Consider the following 14,154-nt stretch of genomic DNA (forward strand, 5'->3'; position numbering starts at 1 on the left):
ATATTTGACCAGACCTACAACGTTTACTATATAACTTTAAAAGTACATTCAATTATTTTTATTTTGTAGCACCGTGTAATCAATGTCGTATAACAATCTTTCAATTACTCTCGGGAGGCAGCTGAGCTCTCAAATTGGAACGAACACCAGCAGCGTGTTGCCAAAAGGCGTGCGTGAAAACTCTACGCGCCGCTGCTAATGAAATGCCGGTGCTACATCATTGCCGATGAGACCTACAGAACCCACAAAACTGTTTTGAGCTACGTCCGATCGAAACCATGATGAAGAACTTCGGAAGACCAAAAGACTAAAACGAAAAGAACATGATTAGGAAGTGGACAAAAACAGAGAAAACATACCAGAAACGACTGTACATAGTAGGGCCTCAGGTCTCCTTTAACCTTGCTCACTGTGTACCCCTTCTCCTTGTACCTGGGTGATTAGCGTCGGGAACAATTTTTACCGGGTTGTCATTCGCCATTCTGACAACATGGCCAGCCCATCGCAGCCTCCAAGCAACTGTTGCAATTCGTGGTTCATACGACGTCTCCACATTCTGTCTTGCATCTGCACTCACTGTAGATCGTTCGGAACAGCTTCCTCACGAAAACGCGAGGTCCGAGCGCTTTAGTTCTCCGCTAGTGTAGTCCAGGTTTCGCGGCCGTATAGGGCAACCTGTGTAATGAGCGTTTTGTAGATGGTTAACCGAATGGTTTCTCGAAGCCGATTACCTACTAGAATACATCTCTAAATTTATTCGCTGGTGGCTGTATCGGCGGTCACCAGTGTGCCCAAATACATAAACTCATCAACCACCTCGATATCGTCGTCATCAATCGTTACACTCGGTGGGACGAGTAATGTTTCTTACTTCGAAGCTTATGTATTTTGTCCTTGACGCATTTATGACCAGTCCAAACAGTTTTCCTGAAACCTTCAGTCGAATGGTTCCACTATCGTCCCAAGATTACATTTAACAATATATGCAAACATATACCTTGAAATATCTACCTGCTTAGACATTTGACACATTTGACGAACAACTTCTGGATACAGGAGAGTATATCAATCGGCCGATACGAATTATGGTCGAAGGCAGATTTTCCTAGTTTTTGGATAGCTGGGATACTCACTTATCCCCAACAGTGTCAGACAATGTTACCCTCAAGAAACTTGTTAAATAAATTCAACGAGCGTTTTCTGGCAGACCCATGCAGATTCTTCCACAAGTTGAGTTTGATTCTGTCTGGTCCTGGAGTTTTATTGTTACATGACATTAGAACAAATGAAGACTCCATCATCGGCGTTTCGATCGCGGTATCATGGTAGGCGCGTCGCGGATCTTCTGTGCTAGGCGGAATCCACACAAGCCTTCTAGGCGAAATCAAATATCCAACGGTTTGAATATCTCACGCTCTTTTTGGTACTATTTCGGTTTCGTATACGTACACTGTCCTTAGGAATGCTCATTGGTGTTTCTCTCGTTAACCCGTCAACAAACCTGCGCCTGTAAATACGTTTCTTGGCTTTTATCAAGCTCTTCATTCGCGTTTCTGTCGCATACTGTCGATAGCTAGTGGGTGGCCCGCCATCCTGGAAGACCCTCTCTATAAATAAGTCTGAGCATTCTTTGTTCCACCACTTCTTTCCTTTGAGCTTGGATCGCGGGAGTTTCGGGTAGCATGGACGCATGTCCTTCAATGTTTTGTATGAGCTAATACGAACAATTGATTGACTCCGATGTCCTAGACTTCGTTGATGATTGAGACTACTATTGGAAGGTGGTCGCTACCGTGAGGATTAGCGATTACATTCCATGTGCATCCTAACTGTTGCGAAGTTTAACAGAGGGAAAATCTAATACGCTTAATTACGCGCATCCAAGGAGGATGAATCCGTGTCATTTCCTTCGTGTTTAACAGTTGTGACCGACAGGGTACCGGGGTACTTTTCAGATTTCAATTCATAAAATTCCAATGTTTTTCCTCCAACTGGAAAATGGTATTTTGTGACATCGTAGAACATCTCCAAGCAAAGTTTTTGGGAGAATAAAATTGATGATGCGGGAAACGGGGGTCTAAGGAATGGGCTTCTGGATTTTTTATGACCCCGTAACAGGCTGAAAAATGTACCTGGGCACTCGAAAACAGCAATGATCATTACTGTGACATTTTTAACCGATATTGACGCCATTTGATGTTTTAGATTCAGGAACTTCAGAATCGTTACCTTATTAACATTTTTTTCCAAGTAGGTTTTGTTAGTGTATTGCCGGTCTACGCATAATAGTTCCAATATAATTAGACTTCTGTATAGCATTAGGCAGTTAGGCGTATAGCAAAAGAGTACTGCGTTTAATCCTCCGGAAGTCGCGCAGTAGACAAAGTACACAACATAGTGAGATTTGGGCGAGTTTCAAGCCATGGCCTAAACGTAAATAATTGAGTAATTTCCAGATGGTTAACCTTCCGGCTGTCGCGCTAGTGCACTGAGTGCACGCTGCTCTAAAAATCTAGCGAAATCGTCTTAGGGTACCAGCGGCTGCTCGTTCAGTGGGTCATAAGCGCGACTTCCGGAGAGTTAAGAAGTAAAACGGCACTCCATTAATCGTAAACCCTCCTAACAATGAAACTGTGGATACTATTACTAATGAGATGTAGAAGAGGTAATTTATCGTAAATGTCCGCAACACCTTCGTTCTGTGAATAACAAGCAATAACATCCCAATCTAGTAGAGAAGGGCAAAGGCCCACGCCAACCCTTAACCGTCAAGGCCCAATTTCGGATTTACATTAATAAACTGTTTGAATGTTCGAAAACGATATTTATTTCTCTATTTTAAACAGACTTTTCTATTTAAAAATTATAAGGTATACATTCGAGATAGGCGTACACAGAGACTGCTGAAATTATACAAAATTATCACATTTTTATATTCTTTTGTCATTTCGCAATGAGGCTGTGAGTGTGGCTTTGTAATGACTTTTTGTTGTTTTTGCTTTTATTTCTGGCCTGTCTTCAGAAGACGGAAACGTAACACATCGTGTTGGACTAAAACGGATTGCTCTGCTGCTAATTGCGAACGTTTTCCCCTCACTGTAAGTCCACTCGGAAAAATCCGACCCAAAATTCGATTGTTTCGCACAGAACCTATGCTTACTAATAATTTGACTTGAATGGATTTTTTTTTCGTCCTCGGGAATTCAAAACTACTAGCGTTCCCTGCCTTCTCTCTAGATGAAAGTACGATGATAGCTATTACTGCGCGCTCTTCGTGAATGACGGGATGAAGCGGGTTGATTTTTAAATTAGATGAAAAAATAGTTCTACTATGAAAATGGTACGTTTTCTGCACGGAGTATATAAAATATTTGTTAGCTTGATTAACGAAGTCCAACTTCTCTGGCGTACTGTTGCTATAATCGTAATTTGTTCATGACTTACGTTAAATTAATACGTACACGTAGCTAAAGTCTTCAAATGAGAATAACTATAAATGATAAAAATTCACAAAAATCTTCCTTACTTTTAAGGTATGGTTAAGTTCCTTAACTTGTAATGTAGCTGTCTGTTTCTGTCTGGATCCCCACTGTGATCCTGAACAACTCCATTGATTAGTGCTAGTGTCGTGGGATCCGAAAATGTCTTTCATTCGAATCATTTATTTGGAGCAGAGCGACGCATGCATGCATTTTTGTTCGCTTGTTACCTACATTGTTCGATTTGTTGCTAAATACATTCATATATTCATTTCAGAATTGTGGTTTACTTTTGCAGCTCTTACAGGTGTAGATACTTACGCTATCCTTGCTCTCATCCTATAATAGATTTTGTTTTGTTTTACTCAACGTAGCCTTAATACTATTCATGTAGATGTATCGGTTGTCTTCATTCTAAATCGCAATTACAGCTTAAACCTCTAACTGCTTAGATGCTTGTTGTATGATGAACGGTTCACTCCACATTCGCCTCAAGTCACCCTGGAATTAGCAAAAGAAAAGTGGTTTAGGCCACTCAACATGAAACATTGTGTATTCAATAGTTTTTTGGTTGTACCCTCAGTTTGTTTACTATTCCTAATTAATCCTATCGCGATCATTTGGTGCTTTTACTTGTGTTAGTTTGTTTACTTATGCAAAACTGGGAATATATAACTGCTATGTGCAATTGATAACGTCAGTTCCTCGATTGCACACAGCCATGGGACCTGCACGCAGTCGTCAACCTTTTCCAGGTTCTAGGAATATCGTATTTAGCCTCAGTCGTATTAACGCAATGTCGTATATACAGGTCTGGAAAAGCTGGCACTTTGGTATTCGTAAGATGAATCTTACATGAGCGGTGTGAGTGATCACAGTATAAATCGACTTGCTTTCGTCATACCGGTCGTTCCGCTCGCATTTAATCGTGTGACCGCTATGACGTCGACCCGTTGTGCTTCTGGATTGTTTACATATTTTTGGTTGCCAACACTAGCAAACCGTGTGTTCTACCACACCTATATATACCTCATTGGTGTTAACGTACATCCTGCAGTCAATTGCATGTCAAACTTTAGCAAGTTAGACGGTTCTACACGTTTGAGAGATAAGATTTTCGTTTTTATACGTGAGATATTCCTATAAGGATATATCAATCGAATTAATCAAAACTATCCGTCTCGCCCCACCCGTACGCATATTTTTTAAATGTTTGGTCTTTTCCACTCATACAATCAACCTTAACATCAGTGACTTAAATATCACATCCGCACAAAGATCCACTACTGATTATCAATGTTCGCTTAAATTGTACATTAGACTGGTTCAATTTTTGACTTTTAGCTCCACCAAGCTCTACTGATTCCTTTTATGGCCCTTAGTAATTGTGCAAAATTTGGTACCAATCGGTTGCGTCTACGGACCCTCCAAAAATTTCAAAGTTTATATGGAAATTAGTATGGAAAATCGATCAGAATTGAAACAATTTTTTTTTAAATTCACCTCATCAATCAATTCATGAGAACACTATATATTTCTAAAGGTATTCTTCTACTGAACACATTCGTGGAACATTGTAAGTTTGTGAAAATTCGCTGAGAAAAGTTATTTACTAAAGAAGCAGCATGACTTCAAAACAAGTGGATTTTATTATTAATCATAGCAACCCTGTTTGAATAGCTGCATTTGCCATACGGGAGCGGTTGGTGGTAAGCCTAGTTTACACTTGTATAACGATGGAGCTATTAAAACAGGTTTCCTATAATTAATAATAAAATCCACTTGATTTGAAGTTATGCTGCTTCTTTAGTTAATAACTTTTCTCAGCGAATTTTCACAAACTTACAATGTTCCACGAATGTGTTCAGTAGAAGAATACCTTTAGAAATATATAGTGTTCTCATGAATTGATTGATGAGGTGAATTTTAAGGATTTTTTTTTCAATTCTAATCGATTTTCCATTCTAATTTCCATATAAACTTTGAAATTTTTGGAGGGTCCGTAGACGCAACCGATTGGTACCAAAATTTGCACAATTACTAAGGGTCATAAAAGGAATCAATAAAGCCTGGTGGAGCTAAAAGTCAAAAATTGAACCAGTCTATTGTACATATTTAACAGTATTGAAGGACTACTGGATGTTTCATAATTCAAGCTTATACATAATGATGGGGTACACAAATAATTCATTTAAATTATTGTTGTATACCAAAAATAAACATGTGTCCGTCTTACCCACCCTATCCGTCTTTCCCACAATTCCCCTAAGCCGTTAGCAGAAGACAATATTTTTTTTTATTTTTAGATTTCAACAAAAATACGGCTTATCCACTTAGAACAAAATTAAAAAAGTTTGGTATAAACCTAGTTTTCAGTAGTCGAAAGTACCAACTAAAATCAATACTAGGAACCACAAAGGATTCGATAGAAACACTGAACAAATCAGGGGTATACAAAATATCATGTTCACATTCCGATAAAGTTTATATTGGACAAACCAAAAAACATTAGAAATTCGGTTCAAGGAGCATATTGAAGAAATAGCAAAAGCTTCTAGGGAATCTGATAAAGATTTACCATTTCACTTCAAATCCAAGGTAGCGGAAAACGCTTTTTCGGAAAACCATAACCTTACTATAGAAGATATTAAATTTCAACTTCAAATTTCCAATCCTTGGAAATTAGACGTACCGTACAGAACCCATCCACCGATCGGGTACCATTCACCGATCATCTTGATGCAAAAATCGTTTTATTTCGAATATTAAATGGAATTAGGAAATTAAAATTAAAGCGAAACGTGGAAGCAGTACTTACAACATCAATATAATATAAAATTTTCAGTATGCAGCTCTTTCGCCAAATAGTCATTTTTGTATGCTGCATCACATCAAGCGCCATTTTTGCGCTTTTGTTATTTTTGTCGCTTAAAAAGCTAACTTGAAATTTAAGGAAATAAAACTTTTATGGCTAATATTTCTAAGTAATCAATATACAAACATAATGAACAAGGCATGCAGAGAACGTTTTGATCTAATTTTCTACCAATAAAACCTTATTAACCCATAATTTTTAAAATAAATAATGATCGGTAAACGGGTCTTTCAAAATATAGTGTCTTCTATTTACCGATAACGAAATAATTAATCTCATTTAGTCTTCGATTTCCAAAAGGTTTGAATAGTCCGATAAGCAACTGTAACTGGCATTAGTTGTAGTTGTACGTGGCATGTTCATGTATTTCTTTCAAAACCATATTCTGGTTGCAGTTGAAAATCGAAATAGTGAACTTGCGTCTTTCGGTTTCTCTCCTATTTTCAGCGTACGCAACTAAATCGCAACTGGTGTAGATGATGCGCAACTTGATTCTCTAACATGTACACAAGATGCGCAAGTTGCACCACAGATCTACCAGACATGACACTCGAGATCACCAAGGTGTTGCAAAAATTTAACGGCTTTTTCAAACGTTAGATTACCATTCCCATAACTTTACGTGCTCACCGCAAGAGGTGCGCGACCGTATGACATGATTGACAAAAATACCCAAACACATACCATTAAGCGTCCGCGTTATTGTGCTAAATGAACTATGTTATGAACAAACAAAAATAAACTGGTGCTCTACAATTGATTGTACTAACCGTTCGTCTTGAAATCATAACTTTAAGGTGCTTTCTGTATGAACAAAACGAGGGTAAACTTTAGAGGAGCAATGTATGCAGGAAGCAGTGGCCATCAAAATGCACCACAAGGACGATGATTTTAGCAGAGTTCCCAATTAATTCAGCATGTTTTTCTGCTGGCCATCAAATGAGAGTCGATTAGGAAATTATTTGACCCATTGTTAAGAGTTAATACTAATCCAGTTGAAAATAAAATAATGAAAATCAAATAGCGTTGTGTTGAAACATTCTCTTCAATTTCAATTTAGTCAAACAAGCACTTTCCACAATCTTCAGCACAACTTGTGGGGAACAGTTCATATTACAGCACGGATCAAATTGTCCTCCTCGCTTTCTGTGTTGAAGATATTCCTTTCTAGGCAACATGACCTTCCCATTGCTCAGTTTCCTCATATAGTGGAATTGCCTGTAAAGAAGCCTCTACCTTTCCTAGAATTCATTCATTTCAGAATACAAATTTAAAGGTTAATCTGACTTTCGTTTAATTGATGTTTGTTGTTAGGTGCATTTGCCCATAATAACTACTTACGCACACCAATGCACCGCCATGTCAAATGGACAGATGTGTCAGATGATATAGTTTAAAGAATCGCCACGAGGCGGCGTTAGTGTGCCAAGCGAATTTAAATTGGAAATGATGATCATGTTTTATTCAGTGAACTGTTCTCAGTGTCATGTCTGGTAGGTCTGTGGTTGCACACTCTGTAACTAGGGAAAAAAGCAAAAGGCGCAAGTTCAATATTTCGATTTTCAACTGCAATCAGAATATCTGGGTGAAATTCGGACGAAATGTGCAGAAAATAACCAGTGCTTTCCAATGATGAAGATGCGAATTGCCGAGTAGGTATGTAGTTGTAATTTCTAGAATGCGTGAACGTGTACCGTGTAAGTCTTCACATTTAAATAACGTAAAGCGGGTATCTTTGATCAACGAGGAAACTTTAACCACGTAGAGCTTGTTTCAGTAACTGTACGATAAGAAAATTCCCTTTAAGAAAATCATCGAAACAACAAAAACAATCACTGGAAAACTTCGATGAAAGCACTTTGTATCTATAGAGACAATTTCGTTTTCTTTGGGGACATAACAATATTGGACAGGAAATTGGCTCAAGGTACGCAATTTGACTTTTCGCTCGTTATTTCACTTTTCGATCCAACAATTCGACTGATCAAAGTTACCTCGAGAGCAAATATTTTAAATTCAAAATAAAATTATTATATTTTTGCACAAAAACAAAATAAATCACCCAACAGTTTGAATCTATGAATATCACTGGCTGCTTTAAAAATACAAACAATTACATCTAATTGATAAATCGTTTGAAAATGTGAACAATGTGGCCCCATTTTACGGTGACTCGAATCGAACTACGGTTCGACTGTAAAGGTACCTGGGCCACAGTGAGGCAGGATGCCACATTCGTTGATCGAACTTTATTCTGCTCTGGGTATGTATCATGCATTATCATCATGTTTAATGTTTTCGATAGAGTATGTTTGATAAACAGAGCGATTTAGATAAGCAAAAACTGACCTAGACTAACTCTATCTTTTGACAGAAGAATCCCAACGAAAAAAAATCATGCAAAAGTGTCATGGACGATGATACCCCTATGAACCCAATCCGTTCGAACTGTATACCCGACTTAACATTTACAAGAACTAGGTTGATTAGTTTATGCAAAACAGAAAAAAACACCCAAATAATAGCTCTCTCTCTCTCTCTCTCTCTCTCTCTCTCTCTCTCTCTGGTGCAAGTTCTGCCCTCGTTTCCTGTACAAACCTTACACTCAAGATCAGAAAACTCAACAACTAGAAGGAACCTCGCGTAATCCCGCTCAAGTGAATTGATCAATTTTCGTGGTAGATAAAATTGAGAACATTTCATAATCAATTATACAAATAATACATATGTTTAGTGCTATAGGTTGTCGTAACACTGTTAGATGGATTAATTAGTTTTTCCCGTATTACATGTAGATTTTCAAATCACTAAAACCTCCTTAAAAATTACTAAAATTTTCATTTATAAACTGTTAATCGGTCAGGTAATCGGAGAATGGATGTCCATGTGATACCCATCATAGTTTACCTTCTCCGTGCTTCCACAAACGTCCGAATGTATGAGTGCCAGTGATCGTTTTGATCTTGCCAGGTTTATTTGTTTAAATTTGGAAGCAGTTAACTCCCCTGCCATACAACCATCACACATATTTGTTCCACTAATATTTTCAGAAGTTAGATTGATACTCTTATTCCCGTCTTAATTCGTTTTTACTAAACTCTGAGCAACGAACGGAAGGAGAAATGTGGTCAGAATTTTCTATTAGTGATAAGGATCACAAGCGTGCAGTGAAAGCGTTTAAGCGGAATCCCAATGCTTTTGTCAGAGATGTGGCCAAAAAGTTGAACCTGTACAAACCTTTCATTCAGAGAGCCAAGGACCGGGAAGAACTGCATACGTATAAAGTGCAGAAGGCTCCAAATCGCGACGAACTATTCTTTATCACTCAGCACAAGTTTGATGTTTCGAAGGAGATAAGGTAGCAGAAACTTTTAAAGTTTGCCAATAATTATATGATTTGGCACGATTGGTGGCAAATGCGTGTTCACAGCGTCCTGTGAAACATTTGCACTAGTCGCCAAACTGCAGTATTCGGTTGGCCCTAGCGCCTGCTAATGAGCATAAATTGTTAGTACACCAAATGAATGTCAAAACTGCTTTTCTACATGGAAGTTAGAAGAAGAAATTTACTTTAAACTTCCACCAAAAGTAAATGGGCAAGTAGATATCGGAACAAATATATTGATGATTCGATGAAACACTAGGTTTTGTCTCTCTCAAAAATGATGTAGACGACATTTTGCTATTTGCCAAGTACATGGAAGCAATTGATGAAAAAATGTCGTTTGTATCGGGTTGCATAATGTGTCCCCAGGATCTCAGAGTAGTTCGTATGTTCTTACGTCTAACTAACGTCAAACTGGAACGGATAAAACGATATAGAGGCTGCTAACCAACGTCCCGTTTGCCCCTTCCTACCGAGATCTTTATCGTTTCGATCTCTTAAGTGATCCGAATAGTGTTTACTAATACAAATTAACATTAATAAAAAAATTACTATGCTCTAGCAACGCCGACTAACTGTGATAGACCATGTGTATTTGTGACGTTTGCTAACTGTCGAACAGTACTTACCTTCAGATATGCCATCGTTAGCAGAGGTAGCAATGTGAACGGAACTAAATACAGCAAGGCGGGCTGTGCTGCTTTGAATACTTCCGAGCTAACGGTGGCGGTTAGTAAACCGAGGAAATAACTAAAAGAGAATACATTTTACTATTTGTCGCATGTTGCTTAAATCGCATCAAAACCTACCCTAATAAGGAACAATGGAAATAAGTAAGCTTTGAGCCGACTCCTCTCGGTGGTGGAACGCCCGTTTCCGCTGTTTGCGTACACTGGGTCTTTTTGTAGGCGTCATAGCGTAACACAAAGCATAGAAGCAGTCCCGGCATGACGATATCTCCCAGTCCGAGCATCGAAAAGTGACCGCTGTTGTGAATACTGGGGAATACCAGCTTTCCTGGTAGATTCAACTTGGGAGGCTCTCTCACGATTCCACCAAGATTGAACTTTCGGGCGACGATTCCAACTGGGTTCTCTGCGGGACGTGTTGCCACCTTCACCATCACATTCGTGCTAAAGATATAAGATGAGAAGAACACCCAGAACACATCGTAGATCAATAGCCCCGTGAGCAGTAATGTGGAAACCTTCAAGCTGGGCAACCGAACGAAGGCAATAAATGCAACACACAAACCCATTCCCATAGCATCCATCAACAACCAATGGCCGGTCAGTACCCAGATACAGACGATCGAAACCGCCAATGAGAAACTGAACAGCTCCGCTGCAGTGAAGCGGCCACATACTCCGAACGATATTCGATTACCATCCGAACAGGGTCGAATAATGTACTGACACATGGGAAGTAATAGGAACGCTAATGCTACGGTGGCAATGACTGAAATGAATAGGGAACAATAACAATTAAACACACAAATAAATTCATTAATGGGAGACTTACTTGCTGTGCAAACGGCAAATAGCATTTGCATTGAGTCAAAAAAGAAGAACATCACCAGCAGTGAGACGGATGCCCCCAGTGGAAGACAGAGAGCGTGCATCGTGTCCAGAGTTGCGAATTTGTCTAAAATTGTTTGAGTTTAGTACATTACACGCGACCATCGTTGATCAGCTACGACTACTTACTGTGCTCCTGTTGCACCGGTTCGCCCGTGATCAAATTGTTCATGCTCTCACTTTGGCGCTTTTTCTCCTTCTCGCGCTGTTCCTGTTCCATGTTAAGGCTGCGAAAGCTACCATATACAATCAGGAGCATCGATATCAGGCAAGTGGAAACCCGGGATGAATCCATTATGGCGTAGGAGGACCACTGATACTCAGTCTGCTGTTGCTGCTGCTGGAGTATGTCTTCTTGCTGCCCACCAGCAACGAATCCTTCCGACATTGCGCGATTGGGAGGTCCTCTTGAGGGCGGATTCCTTCCAAGGGATCCGTTTGGGGACCACAGCGGTCTACCGACGCAGTCGGTCTCCGACCTGTGCCTGTTGCTCTGCTAGCAGAGCAAGGCGCGTTCACACCGCTACAACCGATATGCAATGGGGCGCAGCACCTGGTTAACTGATAAGGTCGCCCAGATGGTTTCGCGCGCGGCCCAATCAAACGGCTATCGATGTTGGATTAGTTGGAGAGTACATTTTGAGCTGTGGTGTTTGCCAAGTCGTTCACTCGATAGATAAGCTGGCAAAAAAGAGAGAAACAAACATAAATAGTTAATAGATATGCTTAATCACTCATGATTATGATAGAATTCGGATGATCGGAAGGGGAAGAATTTTTTAGATTGTTCGACGTGTATAACTTGTCAGCGCTTCTTATAACATCTAACTGGGTTTTATCACCATCTAAAAATTCTGTCTGAGTCACTTTAGTTCTACTGCGGCAAAGAAGTCATTGGAAAACTTTTATGAGATGGTACAATTTAATAGATCATGTTGAAGCTTTTCACCTAAAAATTATTTTTTTATGAATATTTGAAAACATTTTTAAGTTTCCATTATGCTTAGCAAATCAAAAAAAATCTTGAGTTGAAGGCACGATATAAGAGATATTGTTGTTTGGTTAATGGTTTGATCTAGGTCTCATTTGTAACGTCCTAAAAGTTCAGTCTCAGTACAATTTCCGCCTAATCTATCAAGATATCCTAAATAATTTGGCATACACATGGATTTTAGATGGGAAGCAATAATAACGTCGAAAGAAAACTCATAATTGGGTAGGGGATTTGAAGTTGCAGACAAAACACCCAGCTATATCGTTTGCACTCGAACGCGAACAACCAAATTTCTGCAAAAACAAAAATTACCAGGCACACGAAAGATTTAGGAATGCAAAACAATTTGAAAGGGGAAAATTGAATTAAACCGTTTCGAGCATTAAGTGCACAAGACCTAACTTAAATTAAGTTTTGCTGTTTTGTGTTTCGTTTTTTTTTGTGATTTTGTGAGTGTCTAGTTAGACGATGTATCTAATCTAGTACCCCAATGAGCACTAGTTAGACACAAAAAATCCAAACAGTTCACACGACATATGCGAACGCTTGAAACAACTGACTTGTCCCGCGTGTTGTCCCGGGAAGCAAATATAGAAGCTCTTGTCTTTTGGTTGAAGAACCAAACGCTTGGTATTTCAAGCAATCGATTTACTAACTATGTAAGGCCCGCCCCTAGTTTTATTAATCCATACAGTGAATGAATCCCAAGCAACCAAAAGTTCGGATAATATTTAAAAAGCACACTTTAAAATGCATATATAGTTCTTAGCGAACTTTAAAACTGCTTAAGCTTTAATGGAACTTCAAAGCTGCTTAAGCCGCTATTAGAACACGAAACGTATCGAAAAATTACTTAAAACGAGAAGCTTATGCAGCTCCCTTATATGAACTTTTGGTTGCTTGGGATGTTTACATGAACTTAGACCTATATTATGATTAAACAATTGACCAATTGTTGTCTTCAATTTCTTTTTGAACATCATCCTTGATTATTTTCAAATTCACATTGAATTTTGTGAACCTAAATCTAAGCATTGTCATAAGTTGAGTTCCTTTTTCTCGTGACTTTAAGTTGTTCAGATGTCAAAACTGGCACGTTTCAAGATGACGCAGCCTCCAACTTAAAATTTCGTGATATTTTTTTAAATACTTGCACGCCGATCCACGCCGCCGCCGTTAGTTACAAACGCCGCCGATCAAAATTGACTCTTACGCCACCGCCGATCTAAAATACCACGGCACACATGTCTATTTTCGATTAGTTCTGAAATGGTTATACAGTCGTGATTCGCTGGTTGGACACTTTTTAACTGAACCGCTTTTTAGTTGGATCTCCGCTAGTTGGACCGTTGTCCAACTAAAAAGCATTTGAACGTCAAAATCTCATGTCAAATTGACTTTGACAATCTATCTAACAATCTTTTACACTACTAATCTCTTCTTTGGAGAGTTTTTGACATTTGTCAGTGGGTCCAACTGGCGAATTAAATTCGTTTGTTGGACATAGGCTGTGGTCCAAGCAACGAATCACAGCTGTAATACACCAAATTCTTTTTTTGCATGGGGGATGCGTTCCGTGCAAAAAAAAACCGTGTAAAAAAATCCGTGTTATTTTGAGAAACCGTGTAAAAATATCCGTGCTATTTCGAGAAACCGTGTAAAAAAAATCCGTGCTATTTTGAGAAACCGTGCAAAAAAAAAATCCGTGTTATTTTGAGAAACCGTGTAAAAAAATCTGAATTTTTTATTAACAGCTATTTGGTTATCGTATTTAACAATGAATACTGTTGGACATTTTAAATGCACAAGGGGGCTGTCAATGTGCCCAGTAGAAGTGTATTAAT

General features: G+C 38.9%; 1 protein-coding gene across 6 annotated transcripts in view; it reads right to left on the bottom strand.

Annotated features, from left to right (window-relative positions):
• Window positions 1–2,803: 2,803 nt before the first annotated feature.
• LOC131683894 (signal peptide peptidase-like 3) overlaps window positions 2,804–14,154 on the bottom strand; it is a 136,708-nt gene continuing 125,357 nt past the window's right edge. For 5 of the 6 annotated variants that reach the window (XM_058966284.1, XM_058966283.1, XM_058966282.1 and 2 more), the window contains exons 3-7: window positions 11,446–11,997; window positions 11,261–11,383; window positions 10,549–11,197; window positions 10,369–10,489; window positions 2,804–3,980 (exon numbers count right to left, since the gene is read on the bottom strand). In XM_058966284.1, the coding sequence (XP_058822267.1) occupies window positions 3,912–3,980; window positions 10,369–10,489; window positions 10,549–11,197; window positions 11,261–11,383; window positions 11,446–11,704 (1,221 nt within the window). In that variant the 5' untranslated portion in view covers window positions 11,705–11,997 and the 3' untranslated portion in view covers window positions 2,804–3,911. The remainder of the gene's footprint in view (window positions 3,981–10,368; window positions 10,490–10,548; window positions 11,198–11,260; window positions 11,384–11,445; window positions 11,998–14,154) is intronic. The other variant, XR_009304582.1, reaches the window with a different exon arrangement.

The sequence above is a fragment of the Topomyia yanbarensis genome, chromosome 2 (genome assembly GCF_030247195.1).
Source record: "Topomyia yanbarensis strain Yona2022 chromosome 2, ASM3024719v1, whole genome shotgun sequence".
Classification (NCBI taxonomy): domain Eukaryota; kingdom Metazoa; phylum Arthropoda; class Insecta; order Diptera; family Culicidae; genus Topomyia; species Topomyia yanbarensis.